This window comes from Vulpes vulpes, chromosome X (assembly GCF_048418805.1).
Source record: "Vulpes vulpes isolate BD-2025 chromosome X, VulVul3, whole genome shotgun sequence".
Lineage (NCBI taxonomy): Eukaryota > Metazoa > Chordata > Mammalia > Carnivora > Canidae > Vulpes > Vulpes vulpes.
The window spans coordinates 56,385,899-56,403,517 of record NC_132796.1 but is presented as its reverse complement, the minus strand read 5'-3'; the positions used below and the strand labels follow the sequence as shown (position 1 = coordinate 56,403,517).

The 17,619-nt window shown below is 38.4% G+C and overlaps 1 protein-coding gene across 4 annotated transcripts in view; it reads left to right on the top strand.

Annotated features, from left to right (window-relative positions):
- Nucleotides 1-17,619, top strand: part of ATRX (ATRX chromatin remodeler) — a 321,152-nt gene that overhangs the window by 223,449 nt on the left and 80,084 nt on the right. For all 4 annotated transcript variants that reach the window (XM_025985028.2, XM_025985027.2, XM_025985025.2 and 1 more), the window contains 3 exons: nt 3,515-3,645; nt 4,174-4,262; nt 4,391-4,563. In XM_025985028.2, the coding sequence (XP_025840813.1) occupies nt 3,515-3,645; nt 4,174-4,262; nt 4,391-4,563 (393 nt within the window). The remainder of the gene's footprint in view (nt 1-3,514; nt 3,646-4,173; nt 4,263-4,390; nt 4,564-17,619) is intronic.

Here is a 17,619-nt window from a genome sequence, read left to right as displayed (position 1 = left end):
CTGTGTCTCATCACATATCTAGAAAATCAGAATTTCTAGGATTCGACTCCAAGGATGTGTGTAACACATTGCCCAAATGATTCTGATGTGTACCAAGTTTGATAAACACTTCGTTAGGATGCCGAATTGATTTCCTCTTCCTGTTGTAGAAAATTGCCACTAATTTAATGGCTTAGAACAACACAAATTTATTCTCTCACAGTTCTAGGGGTTTGAGGTCCAAGGTTAGTGTTACTGGGCTATAGTAAACAGGGCTGGTTCCTTCTGTCTGCTCTAGGAAGGGAAAGCGTTTCCTTGTCTTTTTCAGCTTCTGGTGGCCACCTATATTCTCCGTATTCAAAGTATATCACTCTAGTCTGCATACATGTTATCACATCACTTTCTCCAACTCTCCCTTCTAGATCCCTCTTATAGGGACTATTGTTGCATTGGACCTTCCTGAATAAAATTAAGAGGGTCTTCAATTTTGGGTCCTTATCCTGACTGTATCTGCACATTTCCTTTTTCCATATACAATAACTCATGAGTGGTTTGGAATGTAGATATATTTGGGACACCATTATTCAGTTTACCACAGACCCCATGATAAAATCTCATGTAAAAACTAGATGTAAGTAAGGTTCAATAACAGATTGTCATGATTGATTATGTATTCACCTATACTTTTTGGGTATATTTTCCAGATAAAGTGATTTGAGTCAGAGAATGATTCAATAATAATTATCAATGCTCTTTTGAGTAGAGAACATTTTTATTTGGCTAGCTTATTAACATATCCTTTTTTATGTGGTTCCCATTTCCCACAGAGAATATCAACTCTAATATAAATCAGTGGTGTAGGTAGAAGAAACTGTGTTTTTTCTCCCTTTTAGGTAGAAGTTTTTTTCCCTTTAAAAATGTCCTCCCTTTTCTTATCTTAGCCAGTTGGCTTAAAAGTCTTATGAAGTTTTTCTATAATAGAAGATATTTATGATAATGTGCAAGAGTAACTTTTGCCCCCACAAAACAAAAATTGGCTTTTAAGTTTTTCTTGGAGTATAAAATGATAAAGTTTAGATTACGTTAAAAAAACTCTCTTTAATTTTTTTAAGAGAGAGTAAAGGGGGGGGAGGGCAGTGGGAGAGGAAGAGAGAATCTTAAGCAGACCCCAGTGTGGAGTCTGACAGACGCTGAATCTTATGACCCTGAGAGCATGACCTGAATCAAAATCAAGAGTCACACACTTAACCAGCTGAACCATCCAGGTGACCCTCCTTTACATCAATTTTAAAAACTCATAAGGTGTTCAGTGATAGAACAGCTGGGTACAAGATCAACAATAAAATAGAGGACTTGGAAAACACTGTAAACCAACAGACTTAGTAGACCACTAAAAGAATACTCCATTCAGTTACAGTAGAATAGTTTCCTTTCAAGTGCATATGGAATATTCTTCAACATAGACCATATCTTAGACTTAAGATAGAATTAACATAAAAGGATAAAATCACACAAAATGTTTTCTTTAACCACATGGGAATTAAATTACAAAGCAGTAACAGAAGGAAAGTTAGTATTCACAAATGTATATAAATAACACACTTCCAAATATCCAGTAGATCAAAGAAGAAATCACAAGGGAAATTAAAATATATTTAGACATGGATGAAAAACAAAAGCACAAGGTACTAAGATATGGGATGCAGGTAAAGCATGCTTAATGCGGGAAAATTACAACTGTAAATACCTATAATTTAAAAATAAGAAAGATTCCAAATTTATAATCTAACCATTTACCTTAAGGAACTAAAGCAAGAGCAAACTAAACCTGAAGCAAGTAGGAGGAGGAAAAAACACAGATAATGCCTGAAACCAAAATTTGGTTCTTTGAAAAGATCAACATGATTGGTATCTTTTTGGTTGTACTTGCAAAGTAATAGAAGAGACCACTAAACTCAGGAATGTGAAAGAGCATCATTACTGATATTACAGAAATAAAAAATTATAAGGGAATGCTATGAACAGTCGTGTATCAAGAAGTTAGATACCTCATTTTCACAGCAATGATTTCTATCATACACAGTGGAAATACCTCTTAATAAGGCAAAATAATCACTATCAGATTTTCATGCATTTTTATTAGTGTTTTATATCATTAAATTTTCTCTTGCCGTGAGAGGAGGCAAGACTTACCAATGATTGGTGAATTTACATCTTTTAAAACTGTGACCAGAAAAAGGTTATTGCTTAAATGCTGCCTTTTTCATTTAATCAGCTTTGTTTTGCATTTCACCCCCTCGATAAGTGTCTTATAAATGAAATTTGCATTCATTTCTTTTTTATTTTGCTTTTATAGAAAAAATTAATTTTGTTGAAATGACTCTGGGCCGAAGAAATGTAATGTTTTCAACATGAAAAACAATTTTTAGTATTTTTTGTGTAAGAATAATTGGAGAAGAATTCCTAAAAGATTGGATACAAACAGGCTTTATTGAAAATAAGAGCTTTTAAATTTTTATTTAAATTCCAGTAGTTAGGGGTGCCTGGGTGGTGCAGTTGGTTAAGTGTCCAAGTCAGCTCAGGTTGTAATTTCAAGCCCCACCTCGGGCTCCTCACTCAAGGCAGAGTCTGCTTCAGTTTCTCTCTGCCCCTCACTTTAATAAAATAAATTTTAAAATTCCAGTTAACATACAGTGTAAGTTTAGTTTCAGGTGTACAATATAATGATTCAACACTTCGATATATCACCCTGTGTTCATCATGACAAGTGCACTCCTTAATTCCTATCACCTCTTTAACCCATCCCCCCACTCACCTCCCCTTTGCTAGCCTTCAATTTTAAAAGAGGAGTTTGTAATCTATAGTCCACAGATGGAATTATGAGGGGGGTATGTGAACCTGAATAAGAAAAAATTCACATTAGTTTTACTAGCCTCTAATGAAAATTAGCATTTTTTCCAATTATAATGTGGGCAATAAACCATAGTAGTATTAGTGATAACTTTGTTGCCAATTGAAATCAACTAGTTCTGTTGTTACTGATATCTCAAAATTATTTATCTTTATCAAGACTTCAGAATTTCAGATAGTTATTAGACTTGCTGCTATATTTTGTTATTTAATGCATTAACAAAGTACACATATTACTGTATCACAAATGTTTAATATTTTGATAATTTATATATAATTGGTTTCTTCTCTATTTTATGTTTCAAAACATGCAAAGAAAGATGTCTATAAGCTTCTCTATACTGCCAAAGGAGTCTATGGCGCAGATATAGTTAAAATCTCTAATTTTGAAACATTTTCATATAGAGAATTCTTCTTTTTTTAAGTTTTTATTTAAATTTCATTTATTTAACATACAGTATAATTAGTTTTAGGTGTACAGTTTGGTGAATCAGTACTTCATACAACACCCGGTGCTCATCACAAGTGTACTCCTTAATCCTCATCATCTATTTACCCATCCCTCCATCCACCTCTCCTGACATAGAGAAGTCTTATAACATTAACTACTTTTTTTTTTGATTAGGTGTAGGGAATAGCAATGAAGGTGGACGAGGAAAGGCAGGTGCAAAACTTTTCCAAGATTTTCAGATGTTAAGTAGAATCTGGACTCATCCTTGGTGTTTGCAGCTGGACTACATTAGCAAAGAAAATAAGGTAAATAAGGTAACCTAAAATTGATTAAAATTTATCTGTTGGAAACATAATAACTTTAGGGAAAAAGGTTGATCTATATAGACTTACTGTATATTGGAATTTTCCTTTGCTTTGTGGTATAGTAATTCAACCTATTTTATTTCTAGTTAATTTCTATGTTAGAATGTATTACGATTATGGAAGGAGCATTAAATGTTGTTCTTAACATCTTGCATAACCATGGTAAAATGTTCAAAATTTAAAACTTAATATTAGGTCAATAGTATTAACCAAACCAGAGACTTTCATTGAATTTCATCACTTTTTATGTACCTCTGACCTTTTTCTTTTTCATGTTTCAATCCAAGACCTCACAATGCATTTAGTAATCATATTTGTGATGTCTCCTTTATTTTTTTCTAATCTGTGGTAGTTCCTCAGTTCTTTCTTATCCCTTGACAATTATCCTCAGGTAAAGTAAACATCATTATAATTTCCAATATAAGTTGAAATAAACTATTAAAACATTCATCATTTTTTTTCCTCTAGGGATACTTTGATGAAGACAGTATGGATGAATTTATAGCTTCAGATTCCGATGAAACCTCCATGAGTTTAAGCTCCGATGATTATACAAAGTAAATTGAATAATTTTTGTGTCCTGTGTTGACACATTTAAAATCCCTAATTGCTAATTGTCCTCTCTTACTTGGCATTTGTATCTTTACTGTGCTTACCTAACAGTTTGGATTTGTTCCTTTTATAGAAAGAAGAAAACAAAGGGGAAAAAAGGGAAAAAAGATAGTAGCTCAAGTGGAAGTGGCAGTGACAATGATGTTGAAGTGATTAAAGTCTGGAATTCAAGATCTCGAGGAGGTGGTGAAGGAAATGTGGATGAAATAGGAAGCAATCCTTCAGTTTCATTAAAGCTGGAAGAAAGTGAGTCTAATGAATGTTGGCTTTATAATGGAACATTGATTTAGAAAATATCATGTCTATGGTTTTTTCAAGTATTAATTTAACCTTATTATTTCACTCAAGGGAGTATTTTCCTAGATGCTCTTATTTTTTTAAATTAATTAATTAATTAATTTATTTATTTATTTATTTATTTATGATAGTCACAGAGAGAGAGAGGCAGAGACATAGGCAGAGGGAGAAGCAGGCTCCATGCACCGGGAGCCCGACGTGGGATTCGATCCCGGGTCTCCAGGATCGCGCCCTGGGCCAAAGGCAGGCGCCAAACCGCTGCGCCACCCAGGGATCCCTTCCTAGATGCTCTTAGTAAGCATCTAGGATAATCAGGTCATATAATAACAAATATCTGGTGAATGTTTAATTACAAGCAAGCCATTGTGTTCTGATATTTGAGAGAAAAGGAAGAAAGAAAAACTAATGTTTATTTACATGTATATAAACTAAATGCTGTATTTTCATTCCATGTATTAGCTAACTTAATTCCTGAGCAGACATGCAATGCTGTTGATATCTTTATTTTTATAAATGATTAGTAGAAGTGAGATTTAGACCTAGATACATGCAGTTTCAGAGTCCCAATGGTATTTTCACTTAACTACATAGAAATAACTGGAAACATTTCATGTAATTGAGTATGTAATTAACTTTATACAATGAAACTAGTGTTGATGTTTCAGCCTTTGAAATTCTTCATAATCTATAATTGTACACTTTATTTTTTTTTTAGAAGCAAAGAGTTTGCTTTTATTTTTTTTTAATTAATTTTTATTGGTGTTCAATTTACCAACATACAGAAAAACACCCAGTGCTCATCCCGTCAAGTGTCCACCTCAGTGCCCGTCACCCATTCCCCTCCAACACCCGCCCTCCTCCCCTTCCACCACCCCTAGTTCGTTTCCCCGAGTTAGGAGTCTTTATGTTCTGTCTCCCTTCCTGATATTTCCCAACATTTCTTTTCCCTTCCTTTATATTCCCTTTCACTAATATTTATATTCCCCAAATGAATGAGAACATACACTGTTTGTCCTTCTCCGATTGACTTATTTCACTCAGCATAATACCCTCCAGTTCCATCCACGTTGAAGCAAATGGTGGGTATTTGTCGTTTCTAATTGCTGAGTAATATTCCATTGTAAACATAAACCACATCTTCTTTATCCATTCATCTTTCGATGGATACCGAGGCTCCTTCCACAGTTTGGCTATTGTGGCCATTGCTGATAGAAACATCGGGGTGCAGGTGTCCCGGCGTTTCACTGCATCTGAATCTTTGGGGTAAATCCCCAACAGTGCAATTGCTGGGTCGTAGGGCAGGTCTATTTTTAACTCTTTGAGGAACCTCCACACAGTTTTCCAGAGTGGCTGCACCAGTTCACATTCCCACCAACAGTGTAAGAGGGTTCCCTTTTCTCTGCATCCTCTCCAACATTTGTTGTTTCCTGCCTTGTTAATTTTCCCCATTCTCACTGGTGTGAGGTGGTATCTCATTGTGGTTTTGATTTGTATTTCCCTGATGGCAAGTGATGCAGAGCATTTTTTCATGTGCTTGTTGGCCATGTCCATGTCTTCTTCTGTGAGATTTCTCTTCATGTCTTTTGCCCATTTCATGATTGGATTGTTTGTTTCTTTGGTGTTGAGTTTAATAAGTTCTTTATAGATTTTGGAAACTAGCCCTTTATCTGATAGGTCATTTGAAAATATCTTCTCCCATTCTGTAGGTTGTCTTTTAGTTTTGTTGACTGTATCCTTTGCTGTGCAAAAGCTTCTTATCTTGATGAAGTCCCAATAGTTCATTTTTGCTTTTGTTTCTTTTGCCTTTGTGGATGTATCTTGCAAGAAATTACTGTGGCCAAGTTCAAAAAGGGTGTTGCCTGTGTTCTCCTCTAGGATTTTAATGGAATCTTGTCTCACATTTAGATCTCTCATCCATTTTGAGTTTATCTTTGTGTATGGTGAAAGAGAGTGGTCCAGTTTCATTCCTCTGCATGTGGATGTCCAATTTTCCCAGCACCATTTATTGAAGAGACTGTCTTTCTTCCAATGGATAGTCTTTCCTCCTTTATCGAATATTAGATGACCGTACATTTCAGGGTCCACTTCTGGGTTCTCTATTCTGTTCCATTGATCTATGTGTCTGTTTTTGTGCCAGTACCACACTGTCTTGATGACCACAGCTTTGTAGTACAACCTGAAATCTGGCATTGTGATGCCCCCAGCTATGGTTTTCTTTTTTAAAATTCCCTTGGCTATTCGGGGTCTTTTCTGATTCCACACAAATCTTAAAATAATTTGTTCTAACTCTCTGAAGAAAGTCCATGGTATTTTGATAGGGATTGCATTAAATGTATAAATTGCCCTGGGTAACATTGACATTTTTACAATATTAATTCTGCCAATCCATGAGCATGGAATATTTTTCCATCTCTTTGTGTCTTCCTCAATTTCTTTCAGAAGTGTTCTATAGTTTTTAGGGTATAGATCTTTTACCTCTTTGGTTAGGTTTAGTCCTAGGTATCTTATGCTTTTGGGTGCAATTGTCAATGGGATTGACTCCTTAATTTCTCTTTCTTCAGTCTCATTGTTAGTGTATAGAAATGCCATTGATTTCTGGGCATTGATTTTGTGTCCTGCCACGCTACCAAATTGCTGTATGAGTTCTAGCGATCTTGGGGTGGAGGCTTTTGGGTTTTCTATGTAGAGTATCATGTCATCGGCGAAGAGGGAGAGTTTGACTTCTTCTTTGCCAATTTGAATGCCTTTAATCTCTTTTTGTTGTCTGATTGCTGAGGCGAGGACTTCCAATAATATGTTGAACAGCAGTGGTGAGAGTGGACATCCCTGTCTTGTTCCTGATCTTAGGGGAAAGGCTCCCAGTGCTTCCCCATTGAGAATGATATTTGCTGTGGGCTTTTCGTAGATGGCTTTTAAGATGTCGAGGAAAGTTCCCTCTATCCCAACACTCTGAAGGGTTTTGATCAGGAATGGATGCTGTCTTTTGTCAAATGCTTTCTCTGCATCTAATGAGAGTATCATATGGTTCTTGGTTTTTCTCTTGCTGATATGATTAATCACATTGATGGTTTTACGAGTGTTGAACCAGCCTTGTGTCCCAGGGATAAATCCTACTTGGTCATGGTGAATAATTTTCTTAATGTGTTGTTGGATCCTATTGGCTAGTATCTTGTTGAGAATTTTTGCATCCATGTTCATCAGGGATATTGGTCTGTAATTCTCCTTTTTGGTGGGGTCTTTGTATGGTTTCGGAATTAAGGTGATGCTGGCCTCATAGAACGAATTTGGAAGTACTCCATCTCTTTCTATCTTTCCAAACAGCTTTAGTAGAATAGGTATGATTTCTTCATTAAACGTTTGATAGAATTCCCCTAGGAAGCCATCTGGCCCTGGACTCTTGTGTCTTGGGAGGTTTTTGATGACTGCTTCAATTTCCTCCCTGGTTATTGGCCTGTTCAGGTTTTCTATTTCTTCCTGCTCCAGTTTTGGTAGTTTGTGGCTTTCCAGGAATGCGTCCATTTCTTCTAGATTTCCTAATTTATTGGCATACAGCTGTTCATAATATGTTTTTAAAATCGTTTGTATTTCCTTGGTGTTGGTAGTGATCTCTCCTTTCTCATTCATGATTTTATTAATTTGAGTCTTCTCTCTCTTCTTTTTAATAAGGTTGGCTAATGGTTTATCTATCTTATTAATTCTTTCAAAGAACCAACTCCTGGTTCTGTTGATCTGTTCCACAGTTCTTTTGGTCTCGATTTCATTTAGTTCTGCTCGAATTTTAATTAACTGTCTTCTTCTGCTGGGGGTGGGGTCCATTTGTTGCTTTTTCTCTAGTTCCTTTATGTGTAAGATGAGCTTTTGAATTTGAGATCTTTCCAGTTTTTGAATGGATGCTTGTATTGCGATGTATTTCCCCCTCAGGACTGCTTTTGCTGCATCCCAAAGATTCTAAACGGTTGTATCTTCATTCTCATTAGTTTCCATGAATCTTTTTAATTCTTCCTTAATTTCCTGGTTGACCTTTTCATCTTTTAGCAGGATGGTCCTTAACCTCCACGTGTTTGTGGTCCTTCCATACTTCTTGTTGTGATTAAGTTCTAATTTCAAGGCATTATGGTCTGAGAATATACAGGGAACTATCCCGATCTTTTGGTATCGGTTCAGACCCAATTTGTGACCCAGTATGTGGTCTATTCTGGAGAAAGTTCCATGTGCACTTGAGAAGAATGTGTATTCAGTTGAGTTTGGATGTAAAGTTCTGTAGATATCTGTGAAATCCATCTGGTCCAGTGTATCATTTAAAGCTCTCGTTTCTTTGGAGATGTTGTGCTTAGAAGACCTATCCAGGGTAGAAAGAGCTAGATTGAAGTCACCAAGTATAAGTGTATTATTATCAAGGTATTTCTTGAGTTTGGTTATTAATTGGTTTAAATATTTGGCAGCTCCCACATTCGGGGCATATATATTGAGGATTGTTAAGTCCTCTTGTTGGATAGATCCTTTGAGTATGAGATAGTGTCCCTCTTCATCTCTCACTATAGTCTTCGGGGTAAATTTTAATTTATCTGATATAAGGATGGCAACCCCTGCTTTCTTTTGAGGACCATTTGAATGGTAAATGGTTCTCCAACCTTTTATTTTCAGGTTGTAGGTGTCCTTCTGTCTAAAATGAGTCTCTTGTAGACAGCAAATAGATGGGTCCTGCTTTTTTATCCAGTCTGAAACCCTGCGCCTTTTGATGGGGTCATTAAGCCCGTTCACGTTCAGAGTTACTATTGATAGATATGAGTTTAGTGTCATCATATGTATTCAGTCCTTGTTTTTGTGGATTGTTCCACTGAACTTCTTCTTAAAGGGGAATTTTAAGAGTCCCCCTTAAAATTTCTTGCAGAGCTGGTTTGGAGGTTACATATTCTTTCAGTTGCTGCCTGTCTTGGAAGCTCTTTATCTCTCCTTCCATTTTGAATGAAAGCCTTGCTGGATAAAGTATTCTTGGTTGCATGTTCTTTTCATTTAGGACCCTGAATATATCCTGCCAGCCCTTTCTGGCCTGCCAGGTCTCTGTGGAGAGGTCTGCTGTTACCCTAATATTCCTCCCCATAAAATTCAGGGACTTTTTTTCTCTTGCTGCTTTAAGGATCTTCTCCTTATCTTTGGAATTTGCAAGCTTCACTATTAAGTGTCGAGGTGTTGAACGGTTTTTGTTGATTTTAGGGGGGTATCTCTCTATTTCCTGGATCTGAATGCCTGTTTCCCTTCCCAGATTAGGAAAGTTTTCAGCTAGGATTTGTTCAAATACATATTCTGGCCCTCTGTCCCTTTCGGCGCCCTCAGGGAACCCCAATTAAACGTAGGTTTTTCTTCCTCAGGCTGTCATTTATTTCCCTTAACCTATCCTCATGGTCTTTTAATTGCTTGTCTCTTTTTTCCTCAGTTTCCCTCTTTGCCATCAGCTTGTCTTCTATGTCACTCACTCGATCTTCCACCTCGTTAACCCTCGTCGTTAGGACTTCTAGCTTGGATTGCATCTCATTTAATTGATTTTTAATTTCTGTCTGATTGGATCTAAATTCTGCAGTCATGAAGTCTCTTGAGTCCCTTATGGTTTTTTCTAGAGCCACGAGTACCTGTAAAATAGTGCTTCTGAATTGGCTTTCTGACATTGAATTGTCATCCATATTTTGCAACTCTGTGGGAGAGAGGGCTGTTTCTGATTCTTTTTTTTGAGGTGAGGTTTTCCTTCTAGTCATTTTGCTCAGTGCAGGGTGGCCAAAAACAAGTTGTATTGGGAAAAGGAGGAAAAGAGAGAGAAGGAAAGAAAAGAGAAAAAGAAAAAAGAGAAAGAAGAAAAAAAGGGAAAAAGAGAAGAAAAAGGAAGAAAAGAAAGAAAGGAGAAAAAAGAAAAAAAAAGGGTGGGGTGGGGGAAGCAATCAGAAATCAAGAAGAAAAAAAAAAAAAGCACAAAACAAAACAAAAAAAAACACAAAAAAACCAAAAACAAAAACAAAAACCAAGGGGAGTATCTTCTGATTCTGTATACTTTAAGTCCTTTGACTTCCCTTGGAACTGGTCCGTCTCCTTGGTCTTCTGGGGGAGGGGCCTGCTGTGATGATTCTCAGGTGTTAGCACTTGGGGGAGCTGCTCTGCGCCTGCCTGGTGCAGGGCTCAGTGGGGGTTGTTTACCCCGTGAGGCCCCGGGAGGAAGCCACAGTGGCGGGGGCAGCTCTGCAGCCCTGGAGTCAGCCCCCGCAGTAGCTCCGGGGCTCTCCGTCTGCAGGGCCTGGGGGCTCCCGGGCGGGGCCGCTGATCTGCTCAGCTCGGGGCAGGAGCGTCCTGGCTGTCCTGGGCCCTCCCAGCCTCTGCCTGTCCGGTGGGGGAGGCCGGATCCTGGGCTCTGTCCCGGCGCCCTGTGCTCCGGGGCCTGCGCTGTTGGATTCGTGCTCCCGCCCCGCAGCCCCCTCCGCGGAGCTGCCGCCCGAGCCCCTCGGAGCTGTTCCCGGAGCCGCGCCGCCCCCTCTGTGGAGCTTCTTCCTCCGCCCGAGCCGCCGCCGCCGAGCTGTTCCCGGAGCCCCGCAGTCCCCTCCGCGGAGCTGCCGCCCGAGCCCCTCCGAGCTGCTCCGGGTCCCGCCGAGCGCTGCAGCCCTTAGGGAGCTCAGCGCACTCTCCCGGGGCGCAGTTCCTCTGTTACTGTCCCAGGGAGCCCGAGGGTGTCCCCGCCTTTCTGGGGATCCTGCTCCTATTCCCCGGGAGGCCTTTCCGCAGGGAAGGTTGGTGCAGCTCCTGCTTCTCCGGGACGGGGCTCTCCTGTCCTGGGGACACTCGCCCCAGCCGCAGCCCGGCTCCTCGGGGCCCCTCCCCCTTGGAGGCCTTTTGTGTCTTTATTTCTTTTTCCCGTCTTCCTACCTTGATAGAAGCGCGAACTCCTCTCACTGTAGCGTTCCAGCTGGTCTCTCTTTAAATCTGAGGCCGAATTCGTAGATTTTCAGGATGATTGGATGGTTTTCTAGGTAATTTGTTGAGGACAGGTGACTTGGAAACCCTACTCTTCCGCCATCTTGCCCCTCCCCCCAATTGTACACTTTAAATTTTCCCCTTTTCATGTACGATTTAACACCTCTTTTTAAAATTATTTTTATTTATTTTTTAAATTTAAATTTTAGGTGGTTAACATATAGTGCAGTATTTCTTTCTATAGTAGTTTCTGGAGTAGAATTCAATGATTCATCACTTAAATATAACACCCAGTACTCATCACAAAAAGTGTTCTCCTTAATACCCATAACCCATTTAGCCCATCCCCCACCCACCTACCTCCATAAACCCTCAGTTTGTTCTCTATCCTTAAAAGTCTCTTCTGGCTGGAAGGGAGATGGGTGAGGGGATGGGGTAATTGGGGGATGGGCATTAAGAAGGGCACTTAAGTGCACTTAACTAACTTAAGAAGTTAGTTTTTTTTCTAAAGTAGTATGTATTTTTTATTTTACAAAAGAAGAAAGACATACACTTCCTCCATAAAATTCCAGATCTTACTATGTAAAATTACCATGCACTAAGAGAGTCACACGGTTTTAGACCGTTTTCAGTACTGAAGGGTCATAAGGAAGGGAGAGAGATGGCTTCCACAGCCTCAATGAGGTGTAAGGCTAAACCATATTGCCCGTGGTTTTCTGGTAAAAGCTCGATTACTTTAGTTACTAATTTAGCCATTGTTGCGATTGGCACATCCGTGTTTTGAAGATCTTGGGGATTCATGGCCTTGAGCCAAGTACAGAGAGTGGGTGCCAGGTGGTCAGACGCGATGGCTGAGGACCTACGGGAAGGCAACATATGAACCCTGAGGGAGGACAGAGGGGACCCGGCGGAGGGCCTCCAAGAACTGGCAGCAGAGCCCTCGGTCTGAGGTGGGAGCGCTAAGGTCGCAGAGCACAGGAGCACCGCGTGTGCGCCGGTGCCACTGGTCCAGGAAATTCCAGGAGTCTGAGAGCAGAGAGCCAGGAACTGTGCACCGAGGGCACATCTCTATTTGCTTATAAATCAGTATCCGAGGTGCCTTCTCAAGCTTGTTGGAGCTCTCGGGGAGGTGAGGATCAGCTCTGAGAGGACAGCAGGCAGGTTATCTGAGGAAGCCCATCAGTGCGACAGACAAGAGTCTCAGATTAAGCTCTATACAGTGGCAGATCTACATCATGGCCCCAAACTCAGGAAAGCAGGAAGTCTTGATGAGGAACTGAAAACACCAGCTGCATTTTCCCTATTGGATGGCACGAATCCTCTAACCCACGGTCATGTACACAATTACGGTTTCCATCTGAATCTCAGTTGTAGGCTTATTATTTTTGCTTGGGTATCACCTTGACCAACTTGATTTCTCTGTCACTAGAATGGGACAGTTGCTAACCAGACACAGATTCTTAAATTTTGACTTAAAGTGAAATAACTTACTAAGTACTTGTCTCAGGCTCACTTCCCAATAACAGTGATAGACACGTGAAACCCAGATTTCGGGCTGTGCAGGCACTTGTTTCTTGGTACTGGCATTGCGTGTGTATACTGGCAGGAGAGGGTCCACAATGTTCCCCCAATTAGAAAATAGAGTTAGAAGTCTCTGTCTCTTGAATGCACCAGGGGATACTTTAGGCAAAGGCTTCATTTTCTACTTCTGGAGCCTATTGGAATATTGTAACCTCCCCTCCAAACCTAATTTGACTTCCTATTATCATTTCTTACTGAATTGGACATTTCTTCCTAAATGGTAGAGCTGTCCCTCCAGCACGTGGAGGACATTGTCTCACCTTGCTAACTCTACAAGGAGTCCTCTCTTGCCATCATTTAATTCTTACACAGCATTGTACTGATTTTCATGGAAAATGTGACTTTTTAAAGTTACACATAGACTAGAATGGTTCTGTCTACTGTTGGGTGTGTTAAGATTAGGCACCTCTCCTAAAGTTGTTTAGAGACATGTACTTGTGTTACTAATCATGTATTTATGGTTGTGTTGATAGGTTGTTCATATTAGAGGCCAAATAAAATTGATCCAACAAAAAAAAAAAAGAAAAAAAGTATTAAGTACTTTTACTGAGTACTAAGTGTTATATGCAACTGATGAATCACTAAATTCTATCCCTGAAACTAAACACACTATATGTTAACTAAATTGAATTTACATTAAAAAAAACTTTTTAAAAAGAGTCTTTCATGGCTTGTTTCCCTCTCCTTTTTTTCTTTTCCCCCTTCCCATATGTTCATCTGTTCTCTTTCTTAAATTCCGCATATGAGTGAAATCATATGGTATTTGTCTTTCTCTGACTGGCTTATTTCACTTAGCATAATACTCTCTAGCTCCATCCGTGATGTTGAGAATGACAAGATTTTATTCTATTTTATGGCTGAGGAATGTTCCATTTATTTATATATATACCACACCTTCTATTGCAGTTTGTATTCCCATCAACAGTGCAAGAGGGTTCCCGTTCTCCACATCCTTACCAACACGTATTGTTTCTTTTATTGTTAATTTTAGCTGTCCTGACCAGTGTAAGATGGTATTTCATCATGGTTTTGATTTGTATTTCCCTGATGAGTGATATTGAGCATCTTTTCATGTGTCTGTTAGTCATCTGTATGTCCCTTTTGGCAAAGTATCTATTCATGTCTTCTGCCCATTTCTTACCTGGATTATTTGTTTTTTTACATGTTGATTTTGATAAGTTTTTTGTAAATTTTACATACTAACCCTTTATCAGATTTGTCGTTTACAAATATCTTCTCTTGTTCCGTAGGCTGCCTTTTAGTTTTGATTATTTCATTTTCTGTGCAGAAGCTTTTTATCTTGATGAAGTCCCAGTAATCCATTTTTGCATTTGTTTCCCTTGCCTGTGGTGACATTTCTAGTAAGAAGTTGCTATGGCTGAGGTCAAAGAGGTTTCTGCCTATATTCTCCTCTATCACTTCTTTAATTTTGCCTTTCTCTCCTTTCCTTGTTCATGAGTGTACAAACAAGTGAAAGTATGAATTTTCTAATGTTGTCTTGACCTGTATCTACACTTGAAGGATTTGTGTTGAGGCTCCATATACTCATAGTGCAGCCTAACTGGGTATCTAGGAACTCCACTCCAAAGCTGGGAACAGATACCTGAATATTTGAAATATTATATATCTAAAGACAAAGCAGTGTAAATAGCTCTAAATATTTGTAATTTGAGAGTCATATAGCAGAGCAATTCACTGTGAAGAAAAGAAATAAATGGAAGCCAGCTAGGTGAGTGACCCTGAATTCAAACAAACGTGGCTGGTTATCGGCCTACACCTGAAATAATTTGGTGATTTCTTAATAAACATCTCTTTTCAAGAGAATAGGGGGCAGAAAACGTATGTAGAAAAATAATAGCTGAAAACTTCCTTACTCTCGGGAGTGAAACACATATCCAGATCCAGGACACACAGAAAACTCCCATCAAAATCAACAAAAGCAGACAAACATCAAGACGTATTGTAATTAACTTTGTATAATATAGTGATAAAAATATCTTAAAAGCAGCAAGAGAAAAGAAGCCCTTAACTTACAAGGGAAAACCCATAAAGCCAGCTGGAGATTTCTCAAAAGAAATTTGACAAGCCAGAAGAGAGTGACATGATATATTCAGTGTGCTGAATGGAAAAATATGCAACCATGAATACTTTATCCAGCAAGGCTGTCATTCAGAATAGAAGGAGAGTTTCCCAAACGAAAAATAAAGGAGTTTGTATCCACTAAACTAGCCCTGCAAGAAATATTGAAGGGGACTCTTTGAATGGGAAAGAAAGACCAAAAGTGACAAAGTCCAGAAAGGAACAGAAAATCTCCAGAAACAACGACAAAATAACTAACACAATGGCACTAAATTCGTGTCTATCAATAATCATTCTGAATGTAAATGGACTAAATGCTCCAATCAAAAGACCTAGGATGTCAGAATGGATTAACAAAAAACAAACAAACAAAACCATCAATATCCATCTATATGTTGCCTACAGGAGACTCACTTTAGACCTACAGACACCTACATATTGAAAGTGAGGTGATGAAGAAATATTTATCTTGCAAACAGATGTCAAAAGAAAGTTGGGAGTAGCCATACTTATATCAGACAGATTAGATTTTAACCAAAGACTGTAACAAGAGGTGAAGAAGGGTACTATATCATAATAAAGGGGTCTATCCAACAAGGAAATATAACGATTGTAAATATTTCTGCTCCTCAACCTGGGAAAACACAAATATATAATAGAATTAATAACAAATATATAGGAATCCATTGATAATAATGCAGTAATAGTAGGTGACATTAAACCCCACTTACATCAGTGGACAGATCATCTAAGCAGAAAATCAAAAAGGAGACAATGGCTTTGAATGACACACTGGACCAGACGGACTTAACATATATTCAGAACATTTCATCCTAACACAATAGAACACACTTTCTTTTCAAGTACACATGGAACATTCTCCAGAAAAGATCACATACTAGGTCACAAACCAGGCCTCAAGAAGTACAGAAAGATTGAGATCATACCTTTTCTGACAACAGTGCTATGAACTTGATGTCAGCCACAAGAAAAAATTTGGAAAGACCAAATACTTGGAGGTTAAAGAAGATGCTACTGAAGAGTGAATGAATTAACCAGGAAATTAAAGAAGAAATAAAGGAATACATGGAAGAAAATGAAAATGAAAATATTACAGTCCAAAACCTTTTGGATGCAGCATAAACAGTCCTAAGATGCAAGTATATAGCAATGTAGGCCTACCTCAAGTGGCAAGAAAATTTTCAAAAACACAACTTAACCTTACACCTAAAGGAACTAGAGAAAAAAGAACAGATGAAGCCTAAAGCCAAGAAAAGAAGGCAAATAATAAAGATTAGAGCAAATAAATGAAATAGAAACCGAAAAAATCCACTAGAAGAGGTCACTGAAACTAGGAGCTGGTTCTTTGAAAAAATTAATAAAATTGATAAACCCATAGCCAGACTTAACAAAAAGCAAAAAGAAAGGACCCAAATAAATAAATTCACTAATGAGAGAGGAGAGATCACAACAAAGACCACAGAAATACAAAGAAGGTAGTATTATGAAAAATTGTATACCAACAAATTGGACAACTGTAAGAAATGGATAAATTCTTAGAAACTTATAAATTTCCAAAACTGAAACAGGAGCAAATAGAAAATTTAAGCAGATTGATAACTTGCAATGAAATTGAAGTAGTAATCAAAAAATGCCCAACAAAAAGATGTCCTTGGTCAGATGGCTTCCCAAGGGAATTCTACCAAACATATAGAAGAGTTCATACCTAATCCTCTCAGACTATTCCAAATACAGAAAAGGAAGGAAAAATTCCCAATTCATTTTATGAGGCCAGCATTACCTTGACAGCAAAACCAGATAAAGAGTCCCCTAAAAAAGAGAACTGTAGGCTAATATTAAAGATGGACATAGATGCAAAATTCTCAATAAAATTCTAGCAAACTAAATTCAACAATACATTTCTAAAAATCTTTTCACAGTGATCAAGTGGGACTTATTACTGGGTTGCAAGGGTGGATCAGCATTCACAGATCAATCAACACAATATACTACATTAATGAAAGAAAGGATAAGAACCATACAGTCATTTCAGTAGATGAAGAAAAAGGATTTGGCATCATACAGATCCATTCATGATAAAAACCCTCAACAGTATAAGTTTAGAGGGAACATACCTCATCATCATAAAGGCCATACATAAAAAACCCCACAGGTAATATCATGCCCTATGGGGGAAAACTGATTGCTTTTCCTCTGTGGTCAGAAGCAAGATAAGGATGTCCATTCTCACAACAGTTATTTAACATAGGACTAGAAGTCCTGTCCACAGCAGTCAGACAACAAAATGAAAGAAAAGGCATCCACACTGGCAAGGAAGAAGTAAAACTTTCACTATTTGCAGATGACATGATACTCTAAATAGAAAACCCAAAG